At 57.1% G+C, this 14039-nt stretch overlaps 1 protein-coding gene across 8 annotated transcripts in view; it reads left to right on the top strand.

The window, feature by feature from the left end:
* The window catches only part of RBFOX3 (RNA binding fox-1 homolog 3), a 527163-nt gene that overhangs the window by 489643 nt on the left and 23481 nt on the right, over window positions 1-14039 (top strand). For all 8 annotated transcript variants that reach the window (XM_054457213.2, XM_054457210.2, XM_054457211.2 and 5 more), the window contains one exon: window positions 11047-11301. In XM_054457213.2, the coding sequence (XP_054313188.1) occupies window positions 11080-11301 (222 nt within the window). In that variant the 5' untranslated portion in view covers window positions 11047-11079. The remainder of the gene's footprint in view (window positions 1-11046; window positions 11302-14039) is intronic.

Below are 14039 nucleotides of genomic sequence, written 5' to 3'. Positions count from 1 at the left end.
GAGGGAACAGAGGAGACTTTGGCTGGCTGGCTGGGCTGGTTGTCTCCTGCAGGAACTACCTGTTCTAAGATTCTAGAACTGAAGGAGCGTTCAGGGTGCTCAATTGCAGCCAGAGACGAGGATGTAGACTCCCTGGCATGCAGAGATGGGGCCTTGTTTGCACGCCCTTGGGTATGTAGACGGGGAAGAGGGCAGGACCACCCCTGCTTCCAGGCAGGGGAGGTCAGAGTAATGAGGTCACCTGATCCAGCCATCATCAGGGACCCCAGGGACTGGAACCCACACCCCCTGCCTGCCGGAGGTCAGCCCCCCGGGTCACCAGCCTCCCCTTCCAACACCAGATTCCTCCAGGATCTCGGGAGGGCTGTGGGCCGGGCAGGGGTGCTCACATCGGGTACCTGCCTGTGAATCGCTGCCTGCCACATGAGGGCACCACACGCTGTTGGTGAGATGGCTCTGGCCCCCACCCCAGACTCTGGAAGTGGACATCCGTCTGTCCTGTTCTGGTCCCCATCACAGGGATATGTGGGGCTGACAGCCTCAAGCCCCCTCCTCCCACCAGACTTTCACACGTCTGTGTTCCAACCGCATTCAAACTGGGAATGTGGCAGATGCGTCCAGGAAGTCTGAGGTGTCCCAGACCGTGGGGAGGGGGCGAGGGACTTTCCTGCTCATGGGCCACATAGACGCTGGCCTTGGTGTCCCCTCTGTGAAACTCAGCTTGTGACATCCACCTCTGCAGGTCAGCAGGAGAATTAAATGTGCAGGGGGGTGGTGGTGGCTGTGAGGGTGAGGGCAGCACAGATCTGCAGGTGGGTGGACTCGCCTCTTGGGCAGGCAGGTGACCTGCACGGGTTGCACAGGCTGTGACACACCTCACAGCTCGGCGGATGGGGCCTGGCGTTCCCCTCTCCCTCCCTTCCCCATTTCTGCCTGGAATGGGCTTTGCCCAGAGGTGCTGGAGAAATGGCCCAGTGCCCAGCCTTGCCACCAGCCTCACTCCCCCTGCAGCCTGCCCTGCCGGCCCAGGGCCACGCGGCGCCCTTCCCGCAGGCGGGAGGCGTCTGAAGGCAATTAGCTTCATTGTCCTGGAGGGCCCGAGAGGAGAGGGAGCCAGGAAGGGCTGTGCCGAGGGAAGGCGGCCAGGCCGTGCGGGAGGGGCTCCATCCACAGCCAGACCGTCGGCCAGCCTGTCTCCTTGCCGCCTGCTCCCTGAGCGGCCTGCCAGCCCGTTGTCCCACACACAGGCTGGAGGACCTTACCAGGCAGGACTGGAGAGCACATTGGCCAGTGGACAGGCCAGGTAGAGAACACACTGGGCCAGCGATGTGGGCAGAGACCTCTGGGGGTCCTCAGCTCTATGTCTGGAAGATGGAGGGTGCTTCTGCCCGACCCTGCCTCCAGCAGATGAGTCATTGTCCCCATCCCACAAACTAAGTTGCTGAGGCCCAAAGTGGTGGTGGGGCCAGTGCACAGGGTCCTGGAACCAAGGATATGTACACCCAGAGCACAGCCCAGGCGAGGCCATGTGGCTCGGACAGTCAGCCACAGCCCCAGCCTGCCCAGGGCCCCACCTGCCTATCCTGGACTAGGGAAGCCCTTGCCCCACACCGTCATGTCATCAGGATCCAACCGGCAGCAGGTGGCTCGCTCATTCCCGGGTAATTGGAGACGAGTTTATTTTCAAGGAGGTGTCTAGAGGGCAGGGTTGGAGGGACCACCAGGGACAGCACAGGACCCCAGAACTGGCGACAGCAGAGCCATTGCCACGCCAGGCCCGGAGGAGCGGGTGGAGGAAGCCATGACTACAGCCAGGGAGCGGGGAGAGTCGTGGACTGGGCTACCCCCGAGACAAGGTCAGTCCACCATGGTCCAGGACAGAGCCAGCCCAAGACTGCCTCCCAGTGGGCAACCAGGGGACCAAATACACCAGACCCACACTCCTCTCCCACCCCCCACTGTCACCAGGAAGCCACAGGGCAACGGGTCCAGGCCCGGCTGCCAGGTTCATGGAGCAGAGGCAGGGTAAGGGGTGGAGAGCGGGCCTGGCAGGCCAGCCACTCCCAGAGCCCTGGCCCTGCCTACAAGGCCAGCCCCGGCCACCCCCCTGCACAACACCTTCCCTCCGCCCCCACACCCGAGCCGGTGCCGTCCCTCTCTGTCATGGCCCCTGGTTCACCTTTGCCAGACACGTGGACATTAGCCTTTATGGAGCTCACCACCTTCCAGCCCTTGCTGCTGCTGGCTGGGAATGGTCAGTTCCCTGTGGTACCAGAAATCCTCTAGTGTATAAGGCCCCGTCTCATTCACCTCTAAATACAGGGCCAGAGGAGGGGCTCCATAACTGTTGCTTGAACTGCATTTAATTTTAAAATGTCGAGTGCAATCTTTGCAGACAGCCTCGTTCAGTGTCATTTATCTGCCACAACATCAGGCCTCCAGGGCAGCCGTGGTGGTCACCTTGCTGTGTGATCGAAGGGAGTTGGGCGGTGGTGTGCTGGTAAATGTCTAACAACCCTCTCTCCTGTGACAAATCCCAATCCAGCCCTTATGTGTGACGTGCAGCCTTTGGCGATTCCTGTGCTGCAAATGCTCCCACCAGGGCTGATTTCAGGCTCCCAGTGTGGTCACTAGACCTGGAGTTGTAAAGAGCATGCCCAGTGGCACTCTCATGCTAGGATGAGCCAGCCACCACCTCCATGCCAACTCATCTCGCACTTCCCTGCCTGCTGTGTTGAAGAGGGTATGTGCAGTAGAGTACATGGGAGGGGGCAGTCTATGCAAGAGCCTCGGCTCTGTGACCCTGGGCAGGAACCTTGGCCCCTCTGTAAAAATGGCGTTCGTGGTACCGACCACACAGAGGAATGGTAAGTAAAGATGAGATGATGGCCGCAAGGCAGTGGACACAGAGCAGGCCTGCAGCACAGCCGGGTTTCCTGCGCGTCCCCACCTGCATCAATAGCCCCTGAAGGGGGTGGCTGGCCAAACTTCACTGCCTGCCGCCTGCCTGCCAGGCGCTATAGGAATGGCTGCCCAAGCCTCATCTGCAGAGCAAGGCCGACACCTGAGCCTGCCTTACAGGCTTGTGGGGATTCAATGAGATGGCACGTGAGGTACACTAGAGCTTGGTCAGCGAGCACGCCCACGGAGACCTCTTTCTTCATTTGCACATTGAGCCATCCATTAGGGACATTGTTAGTGTGTCCCCTCTGTGTGTCACACACTGCTCTGGATGCTGGAGATTCAGCAGCAGGAGGGACAAAGTCCTTGCTCTCCTGACTAGTTCTGGGGGCAGAGGCAGACGGTGATCATGGATGCCTAGAGGCACTCAGAGGAGGAAGGGCAGAACTGGGCTGGGGGTAGAGGGGGTGGGGAGTGCCAGCAGGGCGGGGAGACTCCAGTTTTTGTTTTTCTTATTTTTAATTTTTGTGGGTACATAGTGGTGTATGTATTTATGGGATACATGAGATGTTTTGATACAGGCATGCAGTGTGTGATAATCACATCAGGGAAGATGGGGTGTCCACCTCCTCAAGCATTTATCCTTTCTGTTACACACAATACAAATATGCTCTTTCAGTGATTTTTAAATGTACAATTAAGTTATTATTGACTATAGTCACCCTGTTATACTATCAAATAGTAGGCCTTATTCATTCTTTCTGCTTTTTTGTACCTATTAACCATCCCCACCTTCCCCCAGCCCACCGCCACTCGCCTTTCCAGCCTCTGGTCACCATTCTTCTGCTCTTTGTGTCCATGAGTTCAGTTGTTTTGATTTTTAGATCCCACAAATAAGTGAGAACATGCGATGTTTGTCTTTCTGTGCCTGGCTTATTTCACTTAACATAATGATCTCTAGTTCCATCCATGTTGTTGAAAATGGCAGGCCCTAATTTTTTTTTATGGCTCAATAGTACTCTGTTGTGTATCTGTACCACATTTTCTTTATCCATTCATCTGTTGATGGACACTTAGGTTGCTTCCAAATCTTAGCTATTGTAAACAGTGCTGCAATAAACAGCAATGCAGATATCTCCTCCATATACTGATTTCCTTTCTTTTGGGGACATACTCAGAGGTGGGATTGCTGGATCCTATGGCAGCTGTTTTCAGTTTTTTGAGAAACCTCCAAACTGTTCTCCGTAGTGGTTCTTCTAATTTATATTCCCGCCAGCAGTGTCTGAGGGTTCCCTTTTCTCCACATCCTCGCCAGTATTTGTTATTGCCTGTCTTTTGGATGTAAGCCGTTTTAACTGGGGTGAGATGATATCTCAGTATAGTTTTGATTTGCATTTCTCTGATGATCAATGATGGTGAGCACCTTTTTATATACCTGTGTGCCAAATTCCTTAGGTGGCAGCTAGATGTTCAAGGAACAGCGGAGACATTTGTGGCTGGAGTAGACAAGCGAGAGGAGAGAAGTAGGAGCAGGGGTCGTGCAGGACCCTGGTGGGGGAGGGGCCATCTCAGGACTTTGGGGTCTACTGTGCAGAGGATGGAGTGTAGGCGCCAGGGAGGAAGCAGGACCAGACAGGAGATGATGGCGGCCCGACCAAGTTGGGAGCAGTGGGCGGTTCAAGGTGGCTAGAGGCAGAGCCAGTGGGGTTTGCTACTGGACTGTTTGTGGGGTGTGGGCCAAAAGAGCCAAGTCAAGGGTGACCCCCAGATTAGGACTATGTGCTGGACTGGGGGGCAGGTGTTTCCTGAGATGGGGAAGACCTCAGAGATGGGTTTGATGGGGGCAATGCGGACGAGGTCAGAGGTCCCTTTGGGGGCACGTCAAACCCTCAAAGTGTGGTGTCCGAGTGGAGACTGCAAGGGGCAGCTGGGACTCTGGGGAGAAGTCCAGGATGGAGATAAAACTTTGGGATTGTCAACATACCAATGATTTTTTTTTTAATTTTGAGACTAAATCAAAACCTTCAGAAAGTCAGTATAGACAGGGAAGAAAGAGGTCCAAGTTCTGAGCTTTGGGGCCCATCAATATCCAGATGTTGGAGAGATAGACAGGAATCAGCAATGCAGATGAAGCTTCCAGTAAAATAGAACCAACCGAGAGTGGGGCAGTGCAGCCAAGAGAAGTGTCTCCACATAGAGGAGCCACAAACTGTGGCCAACGCTGCTGAGGGCCCAGACCAGACAAGGACTGGACACATCAGTCACATTGCAATGGTCACACTGCATTTTCAGTATGGTAGATGTAAAAGCCTTGACAAAGGTGGCTTCAGGGAATGGTGCCTCGGAATGCTGGCTTGGAGTGGGATCCAGAGAGAATGGGAGTGAGGGAATTGGGGCCACAGGTATAGACAACTCATTTGGGAAGTTTTGCTCTAAGGGAGGTGGTGAATTGGGTTTGTAGGATGAAGGAGCCATGGTGTCAAGGGTTTTCTTTCCCTGTCACGGGAGAGACTGCAGCCTGTCAGGGTGCTGGCAGGAGGAAAACATTGATGGCTCTGGAGTGCAAGGGGCAAATTGCCAGAGATGTGAGCACATGACAGTGAGAAGGGCTGGTTTCTAGTGTACAGGTGACGTGGTTGGTCATGTCTGGGAGCACGATGCTCATCGCTGGGAACAGAAGGGAGGGCCTGGTGTAGGTGACGAGGCAGGGAGGTAGGCAGGTGAATGTGGATGTCATCTCCTGTTTCCTAGAAAACAGGAAGCAAGGTCTCACCAAGAGTGAGGATAAAGGAGGACATTCGGAAGGTTGAGGAGGAAGGGTGAAATCAACATTCAGGTTGTGAGAGCTGAATGGCAGTGCCTGGCCCATGGCAGGGGGTGGTCATGGATTCTGAATGAATCATTCAGGGTGATTTTGTGTTTCTCTCCATCAGTGTGGGCTGTAGAGTGGAGCAGGAAGAGCTGGGTCGTAGCAGTTTTGCCAGGCACAAGTGATGATAGAAGAGGGGGGCAAGTTTGTAGAGGAAGGAAGGATAACAACTTATCCGTGGTCTTTAAACTCATCCATCTGTCCATCCACCGATCTATCCATTTATCCATCTGTCCATCCATCCACCCACCTACCCTTCCATCCACCCACCTACCCTTCCATCCACCCACCCACCCATCCACCCACCCACCCATCTGTCCATCCAACCATCCACCCATCCATTCATCCGTGCATCCACACACCCACCAATCTTTCATCCACCCTTCTTTCCATCCACCCTGCCATCCATCTATCCATCCACTCATTTATCCACCCTCCCATCCATCTACCCATCCATTCATCCATCCACTCATCCATCCACCCACCCATCCATCTGCCCTCTCATTCGTTCAGCCTTCCACCCATTTATCCACCCTTCCATCCATCCATTCACTCATCCATCTACCCACCTTCTGATCCGTCCACTCATCTACCCACCCTTTAATCCATCCATCCACCCATCTATCCAACCATCCATTTATCCTTCCATCCACCCACCTGCCCATCCATGAACCCCTCCCATCCATCCATCCATCCATCCATACATACATCCACCCGTTCATGTACACTGAGACTCTTCTGAGTAGAACAGGGTGCTGTGCTGAGTGCAGGGATATGGGGACAAAGGGTGAGTGAAGTGGTCCCCATTCTCTGAGAATGTGCAGTCCCCTGGGGAACCAGATCCTTCCACAAGCTGGTCCAACATGAGGTCATCTGAGATAAGCCCCATAGCCCAGCAGGAACTCCTCCACTCACACCACCCAACCCCAGGCCCTCATTGACTCTGAGCCTAGCAGACCTGGGAAGAAGAGAAGCAATGGGACAGATACTGGCTGCACAGCCTTCTGTGTGCTGGGCTTTCACGCGCCCTCTCAGGATGGGCCTGATACACTTTGCTTTTCTGGTCTGGGGCGCTCCACCAGGGCTGCATGTCAGAGTCTCCTGGGAAACATTGGTTGTAAGTGGCCTCCGTTGTTCAGGAGTGCAGCCCAGGTGTGGACACTTCTCTAGGTGACTGGGATGTGTAGCCAGCTCTGAGAGCCACTTGCAGGACCACAGCCACCCCAGCACAAGTGTGGAGGACACACAGGGCAGGGATATTGCTTGTCACCCTAAGACCCCCTGAGTCACGCTGGCTGGCTTTCATTCTGCATTTCCTCTGCCCAGGCTCCATGGTGACCATTTGCAGATGGAGAAACCTGTGCAGAGAGGACAGACAGTCACCAGGACCACCTGGTGGCTAAGGGGGGACATTGGAGCCCATCCCCATGCATTGCAGGGTCTAGACCCCGAGGCTTGGCTGTGAAACCTCCTCTCCCTTGCAAAACCCCCTGGGCAGGGCTACAGTTCCATGTGGAGGTACATACGGTGGGTTTGGGATCCTGGCTGCCGGTTCTCCTCTCTGGGGTCCTCCCGTACTAGTTTGGCAAATCACTTTGTCTCTGCACCTCGGTTTTATTAGCTGGGAGAGGGGGACGTGTCCACTCAATGAGTGAGCGTCTGTAAAAGCAGGGAGCACTGTGGGCTCAAATATGCTGTTTTATTCTAGTGTCACAAATGTCCCTAAAATGTCCCCATCTCCTAGGGACCTCTTGCCCACCACAGACGCCCTCAGATCTGGCACCTACTGCCGGAGCCCCCCCCTTTATGTTGGCGGGTTCCCCTGTCACTTGTTAGCTCAGGACTCTGGGCTTCAACCCTGCAAAACCTTAAGTGAGAGTGATTGGCAGCTGTCATTCAGCCCCAAGTTGAATGACAGGGATGAGAGCCCTGCAGAGGGTTAGAGGTAGGGTGAGAAGGAAGCAGATGGGACAGGAGCTGCGCTTTCTTTTTTATTTTATTTTTTTTTTTATTTTATTTTTTTTTTTTTGAGACAGGGTCTTCCTCTGTCACCCTGGCTGGACCACAGTGGTGTGGTCTTGGTTCACTGCAGCCTCAACCTCCAGGCTCAAGTGATTCTCCTGCCTCAGCCTCCCACCTAACTGGGACTACAGGCATGTGCCACCACGCCTGGCTAATTTTTTTTTTTTTTTTTTTTTTTTTTTTTTTTTTTTTTGTAGAGAGGGTTTCACTGTGTTGCTGAGGGTAGTCTCGAACTCCTGGGCTCAAGCAGTCCTCCCACCTCAGCCTCCCAAAGTGCTGGGATTACAGGCATGAGCCACTGCGCCCGACCAGGAGCCCACTCTTTCTCAGGCCTTGGAGGAGGTGGAGGAGGGGGTTGCTGAGAAGACAGTGCAAGTCGGTGAAGGCTCTAATCAAATATTTATCAGCAAATTCATCTCCCCCGTGTCTGCAGGGCCCTCATGCTGTGCCTTCCACACTTTCTCTTCACTCTCTTGCTCCTGTTTTCCTGATTTTGCCTCTGGCCATCCCAGGTGCTAGATGCTCTCCACCCCTCCTGGGTGCCCCGACTCTCCTTCCCTCTCCTCCTTCGTCATGGATCCACCCCTTCCCACTGGACTCAGTCACCAACACATTTGCTAACAACGGACGATGGGGCCTTGCCAGCTACTTTGGAGCAATGTGCCAGGAACCTCCTGCGAGTGCGTACGCGTGCACACGTGTGTGCCTCCCTCCCGTGGCTCAGGAGCTTGAATGTCGCCCCAGTTTCAGAGTCTGCAGAAGGAGGGAAGGAACCAGCTGGCTTTTTGGGGATGGTAGGAGGACAGCACTTCTGCTCCTTAGGTTCCCGCTCAGTGAGTCTGTTGCAGGATGGTGAGCACCGAGACGGCCCCCGCTGCAGAGCCCAGGGCCGGCCGGCACTGGGGGCTTCAGGGAGCAGGGCACGGCTGGGTTGCCCGGGCTCCACCCTTCCAGCTATGAGCACCCACCCTAGGTTGCTGGGCCCCCGGACAGAGGGTTTGGGGCCTATAAACAGAAGGAGGGGGTGGCCGGGTCTGAAGCAGAACACCCAGCCTTGGACCGTCCCTTGGGGCCGCATCCCTGGTGCAGCCAGGTCCCTTGCAGCCCCCAGTGCTGTAACAATGGTTTGACATCTGGGCCGTTGTTTTCTGAAGCTTTCCTTTCCCGCTGGACTGCAGGCCCCACCAGCAGGGACAGGGGCTGTCGAGGTTGCTGCCAACGCAGCCCCTTCCCTGGCATGGGCCTGGCACACCCCAGGTACCCAATCAACAGTTGTTGGGTGGATGTGTAGGAACTGAATGAAGGACGCAGAGGACAGGCCAGGGGTGGGGGAGGCAGGACAGAGGTGGACATGCCAGGTCTACCCGTGCGAGGAGCATGGGTACATAAGGGGCTCCTCCTTAGCCAGGGGAGGCACTGCCCAGAGGCCGAGAACACAGGAGCCCAGCAGAGGGGGGATGTGTGGGTGTGGAGGGAAGCGAGAGAAAGACCACCCTGCGAGGGCAGCCCCCAGCCTCTGCCTGCACCTAGTAGGTGCTCACTAACGTGTGTGGTGTGAACAAAGTGTGCGTGGCCCCAGGCGATGGGAGCATGGGGTGGAGGCGCAGGTGAGGGAAGTGAGCAGCCGCTTCCCTGCTGGGCATTCCTCCTCCCCACAGCAAACCCCACCTTCAGCAAGGACGCGGACTCCTGCCTGTCCCTGCCGGGGTGGCTGTGAGTGTCAGACCCATCCACATCTGAGCAGGAATCCTAACACACAGGTGGGCTGCTCCAGGCAGAGGCGGCATCTGTCCTTCCAGGCAGTGGGGCCTCCTCACCGCAGACTCCTGGGGGGCGAGTGCCTCGCCTGCTCAGGGGGTCCTGGGCCTCAGGCTGTGTCTACAGTGGAGGACAGCGAGTGGAGGAGGCGAGAGCCCCTTTCCCTCTGCCGCCTCCGCCTGCACCTTGCTCTCTGGCACTGTGAAAGACCCCAGCCCTCCTCTTGGGGTCATAAGGCCTTCCCACCAGGGTTGCTTCTCAGGCCCTAGGTCAGTGGTTCTCAGTGCACGCAGATTGCTGGAGGAGGCCTGGGGTGCGCCCTGGAATCTGCATTGCCCACCAAAAAGCTCTCAGGTGCTGCTGATGCTGTGGGCCCAGGCCCTCCACTTTGACAGCTACTGCCCTATATTGCTCCTGGGGCCCTGCCCAAGGGCCTGGGCTTCTAAGAGCCTCTGAGAGGCTGCGGGAGCAGTTTTCCCCACTTGGGGCAGCAGGCCTTCGAGGGAGCACAGACAGATCTTTGAGAGCTCCTCAGAGATCCTTGAGACAGAGGCCGGAACCCTCCCCGCCCCCCTGACACACCCCACTGTCACGGCCGTCACTGCCAGGGGAGGCAGGAGGCCCTGAGTTCAGCTTCTGCATAGTCACTTCCAGGGATCCAGGTGTGGGCTGGGCAGCGCCCTCTCACTCCTGCTTTCCAGTGACAAAACTGAGGCTTAAAATTATTTGAAGATGAAGTTTCGCTCTTGTCGCCCAGGCTGGAGTGTAGTAGTGCAATTTTGGCTCACTGCAACCCCTGCCTCCCAGGTTGAAGTGATTCTCCTGCCTCAGCCTCCCGAGGAGCTGGGATTAGAGGCACGTGCCACCACGTCCTGCTAATTTTTGTATTTTTAGTAGAGATGGGGTTTCACCATGTTGGCCAGGCTGGTCTTGAACTCCTGACCTCAGGTGTTTGGCCTGCCGAGGCTTAAAATACTTAAGGAGGTGGGAAGCAGGTGGGTTGGCTCTAAAAGGGGAAAAGCAGTAGTCCTCACACTGCTGGAACATTCTGTGTGTTGTGTGAATCCATGTCAGTATCCCGCTGGTAGAGGTTTTATGGATGTTACCGTGAGGACCCTGGGCACAAGGTGTACAGATCACTCTTTCTTACAGCTGCATGAGCCTACAGTTACCTTAAAATGGTTAATTTTTTTTTTAAATCAGGTAGTTTTAAAAAACCCTCCAGTTGTTCTTGTACCCAGGTCTGACAAGTGTGAGTAAATGGGCTGAAACCCGGGGGTGTCTGACTCCAGAGCCAGGCTCCCTGGCATTCCCAGCACAGCACCGCCTCCTGCTCTGAGCTGGTGCCTATGCCGGCGAGCCCCCCTTGGAGGGGCCAGGGAAAGGCTGCTGAAAATACTGCTGGAGAAGCTCTGCTCAGCCACAAGGCCCCATCCTCAGGGGCTCCGGGAAGGGGACAAGATTCTAACCAGGACTTGCTCTCTCTCCTTCCACAGAGCGATCAGGACGCCACGGCTCCGCCTGAAGCAATGGCCCAGCCCTACCCCCCCGCCCAGTACCCCCCTCCGCCACAGAACGGCATCCCTGCCGAGTACGCCCCGCCCCCACCGCACCCCACGCAGGACTACTCCGGCCAGACCCCGGTCCCCACAGAGCATGGCATGACCCTGTACACACCAGCACAGACCCACCCCGAGCAGCCAGGCTCCGAGGCCAGCACACAGCCCATCGCCGGGACCCAGACAGTGCCGGTAAGCGCCCTCATGACCCCAGGCCCAGCCCTGGAGCTTCAGGGAGGAGCATCCACCCAGAAGAAGGGTGGCCCAAGAGGGTATGAGGTGTACCAGGTGGGTGGGGGGCCTGGGCAAGGCCTCTGTGTATGGAGGGCGGGCCTTTTACGGGGCTCCTGGGCCAGAAGTCACCCCCAGCGAAGGCACTTCCAGCCCCTGCTCAACCCCCGGCACCGAGCTTTGTGATGAGCAGGCATCTGGAGGGATGGCCGGGCACTGAGGGGTGGGGTGGCAGCCACCGTCCTCCAGCCGCCTGGGCCTGGCTTCCCTGCTTCGAGCAAACACTCACCCCAGCTGGGAGGTGTCCTCGCTGCTAGAGACCTGTTAGTAGAAAGTGAAGGAGACGGGCGGAGGGCGGAGGCAGAGCCGCGGAGGCGGCCCGGGGCCCTCCGAGCTGCCTCGGGTTGCAGGCCCTCCTATCATTTCTAATCACTTGTAATCTACCTGCTTGGCTGGCCTCCAATCAGATAGCTTCAATTATGTGGTTGTAATGCAGCTCCCAGGCAAAAGTGCTGAGCCCTCACTTCTCAGATTTCCTGAGAGCAAAGAGAGCCGGCAGGGAGTGGCCAAGCGGCTGGCCTGGAGTGGGCTCTGGGTACAAAAAGCAGGCCCTGCCTCCACCCACCCCGCAGAGCCCCGGCCGGCGTATTCCTTTTCTCTGGTCCCTTCCACTGAGATCTCCATGTGCCTCCGCTGCCCCTGCTCTGGGGCTCCAGGTTCATCCAACTGTCCCCGCTGGCCCTGTCCCAGCCACTGGATGTGCTAGCTGGCGGGGCTGGGCAGGAGGCCAGAGCTCTCTGCACTGCCCGGGAGTGGCACTGCCCTGGCGGCTCCCAATGGGCGTCCCCTCCCCACTGCCTCAGCCCTCCCGCAGTCCAGCCTGGCTCCCAGCATGCTGCGTGGATGTAGATAGGAGCCTTCCCTTGGTGCATGTGTGGGCAGGGGCTTCCTCCAGCGTCACCCAGGCCCTCTGCGGAGAGAGCCCACCCAGCCGCCTCCTGGGCTGGACCCGACCCTCATCTGGCACCCAGGCGGTGCCCTTCCTCCCTGCTTGGAGCCCCACCCAGCCCGAATCTGCCCCGAGGCCATCAGCCTTTCCAGCGCCCCCAGCATCCTGATACCCAGGGTTCCTACAGCCACAGGACACACGTGGAAAAGGCCAGACCCTGGGGTGGTAGAAGCAGTGGCCAAGCCATGCTTCCCTGTCTGTTCTGGATCTGATTCATCAAACCCACGCCCTGTGTGTGCTTAGAAAAGAAAGAGACCATCCCATGAGCCACGCCGGGTTCACCATAAACAAGTCGCGCGAGAGCAGGCTGGGTCTCTTTCTGACTGACTCCAGTAGACACAGCTCATCTGCTCAAACCTCTGACAGCCACCTTATGGACAGACGAGGGGGTCTCTCATGGTGAGCCTCAGGGGTTCGTCCCAGAAGAAAACCAGAAGCAGGAGGGTCAGACGCACAGAAAACACAGCTTGGGGACAAACCTAGCGCTCTAACTGAACAACAGAACCGAGGCCAGATGCCTCCTGGACACCTGGGGCCACCAGACACAGCCTACCAGGACACACATAAAGTCTTCCTTCACTCGGCAGACATTTGCTGAGCACCTGCCGTGTTTCAGGCACTGAATTGGCACTGAGGCTACAAAGAAGAAAGGACCCAGCCCTGTCCCCTAGTTCCTGCCACGCAAGGACAGGAAAGTCAGAAACAGAGGCTGGCTTGGGTCTGGCTTGCCCGTGAGAGTCCACGGACCGTGGAGAGAATCCCCGAGTGAGCAGCAGCTGCTGAAAAGGCGAATGCTGCATCCGATGAAGTACTCTCCGACTAGGAGGATGGGAGTCTCACCACCCAGTCGTCAGCCTCCAGAGCCTCCCAGGAATCGTGTCCAGGTGGGAAGCACCCAGAGCCCAGAGAATGGACAGACGGCCTTGACCTTCCTTTCTTCAGGCTGGGGTCTCTCAGGTCTGGCAAAGCGTTGAGGGTCATGGTCTACAGATCTTTCATCCGGGGACCCAGAGGAGAGAGTCATTCTCCATGACCTGCACCCAGGGCGGGGCTGCAGGCAGAAGTTACGGCATCGGCGTGGTACCCCACGAAGAACAAAGACCTGGGCCGCCTCGGAGGCCATGCGCTCCCCGACCTTGGAGTATTGGTTCATGCGGAGCCTTCCCACCTTGGAAGGCAGTTGGAGAGGGTGTTCTAGATTCCAGGAGCTCCTTCCTCCCAGAGGCTGCCCGGCACTCACAGCTGAAGGCCAAACGCCTCCCTGTTGGCTCAGGTGTCCCCAGGCCCTGTCCCTGGGTCATCAGCAGGGCCCTTTCAGCTCACTCGAGCCTCCCCTTGGCCCTGCCCCAAGCAGCCTGGTATTTCTAGATCTTCGGGATAGGGAGTAGGGTGAGTTCAGAGCTTTGGTCCAGACCTGCCTAGGTCAGAGTGCCTTCCTGAGCTCCCGGGGCACTCAAGGGCCCGTGTGCAGCCAGCAAGTACCCTGGTCTCTTCCTTCCCCACCATCCCTGAAGTCCTACCCAGGGAACCCCCCGCCCCAAGAGCCTGCTGCCCAGGTTGGCACCAGGTCAGGGCACACAACCCCCTGTATGCTCCCTGGACCCAGACACCGCCCAGAGGCCACTGGGGCTTCCCGCCCTCTCGCCCAAGGGGACTTCCTTCTGCTGGCGAGCATGGGCTGCCCTGGCAG

This window comes from Pongo pygmaeus, chromosome 19, assembly GCF_028885625.2.
Source record: "Pongo pygmaeus isolate AG05252 chromosome 19, NHGRI_mPonPyg2-v2.0_pri, whole genome shotgun sequence".
Taxonomy (NCBI): domain Eukaryota; kingdom Metazoa; phylum Chordata; class Mammalia; order Primates; family Hominidae; genus Pongo; species Pongo pygmaeus.
The sequence above is the reverse complement of the archived record's forward strand: the minus strand, read 5'-3'. Positions and strand labels throughout refer to the sequence as shown.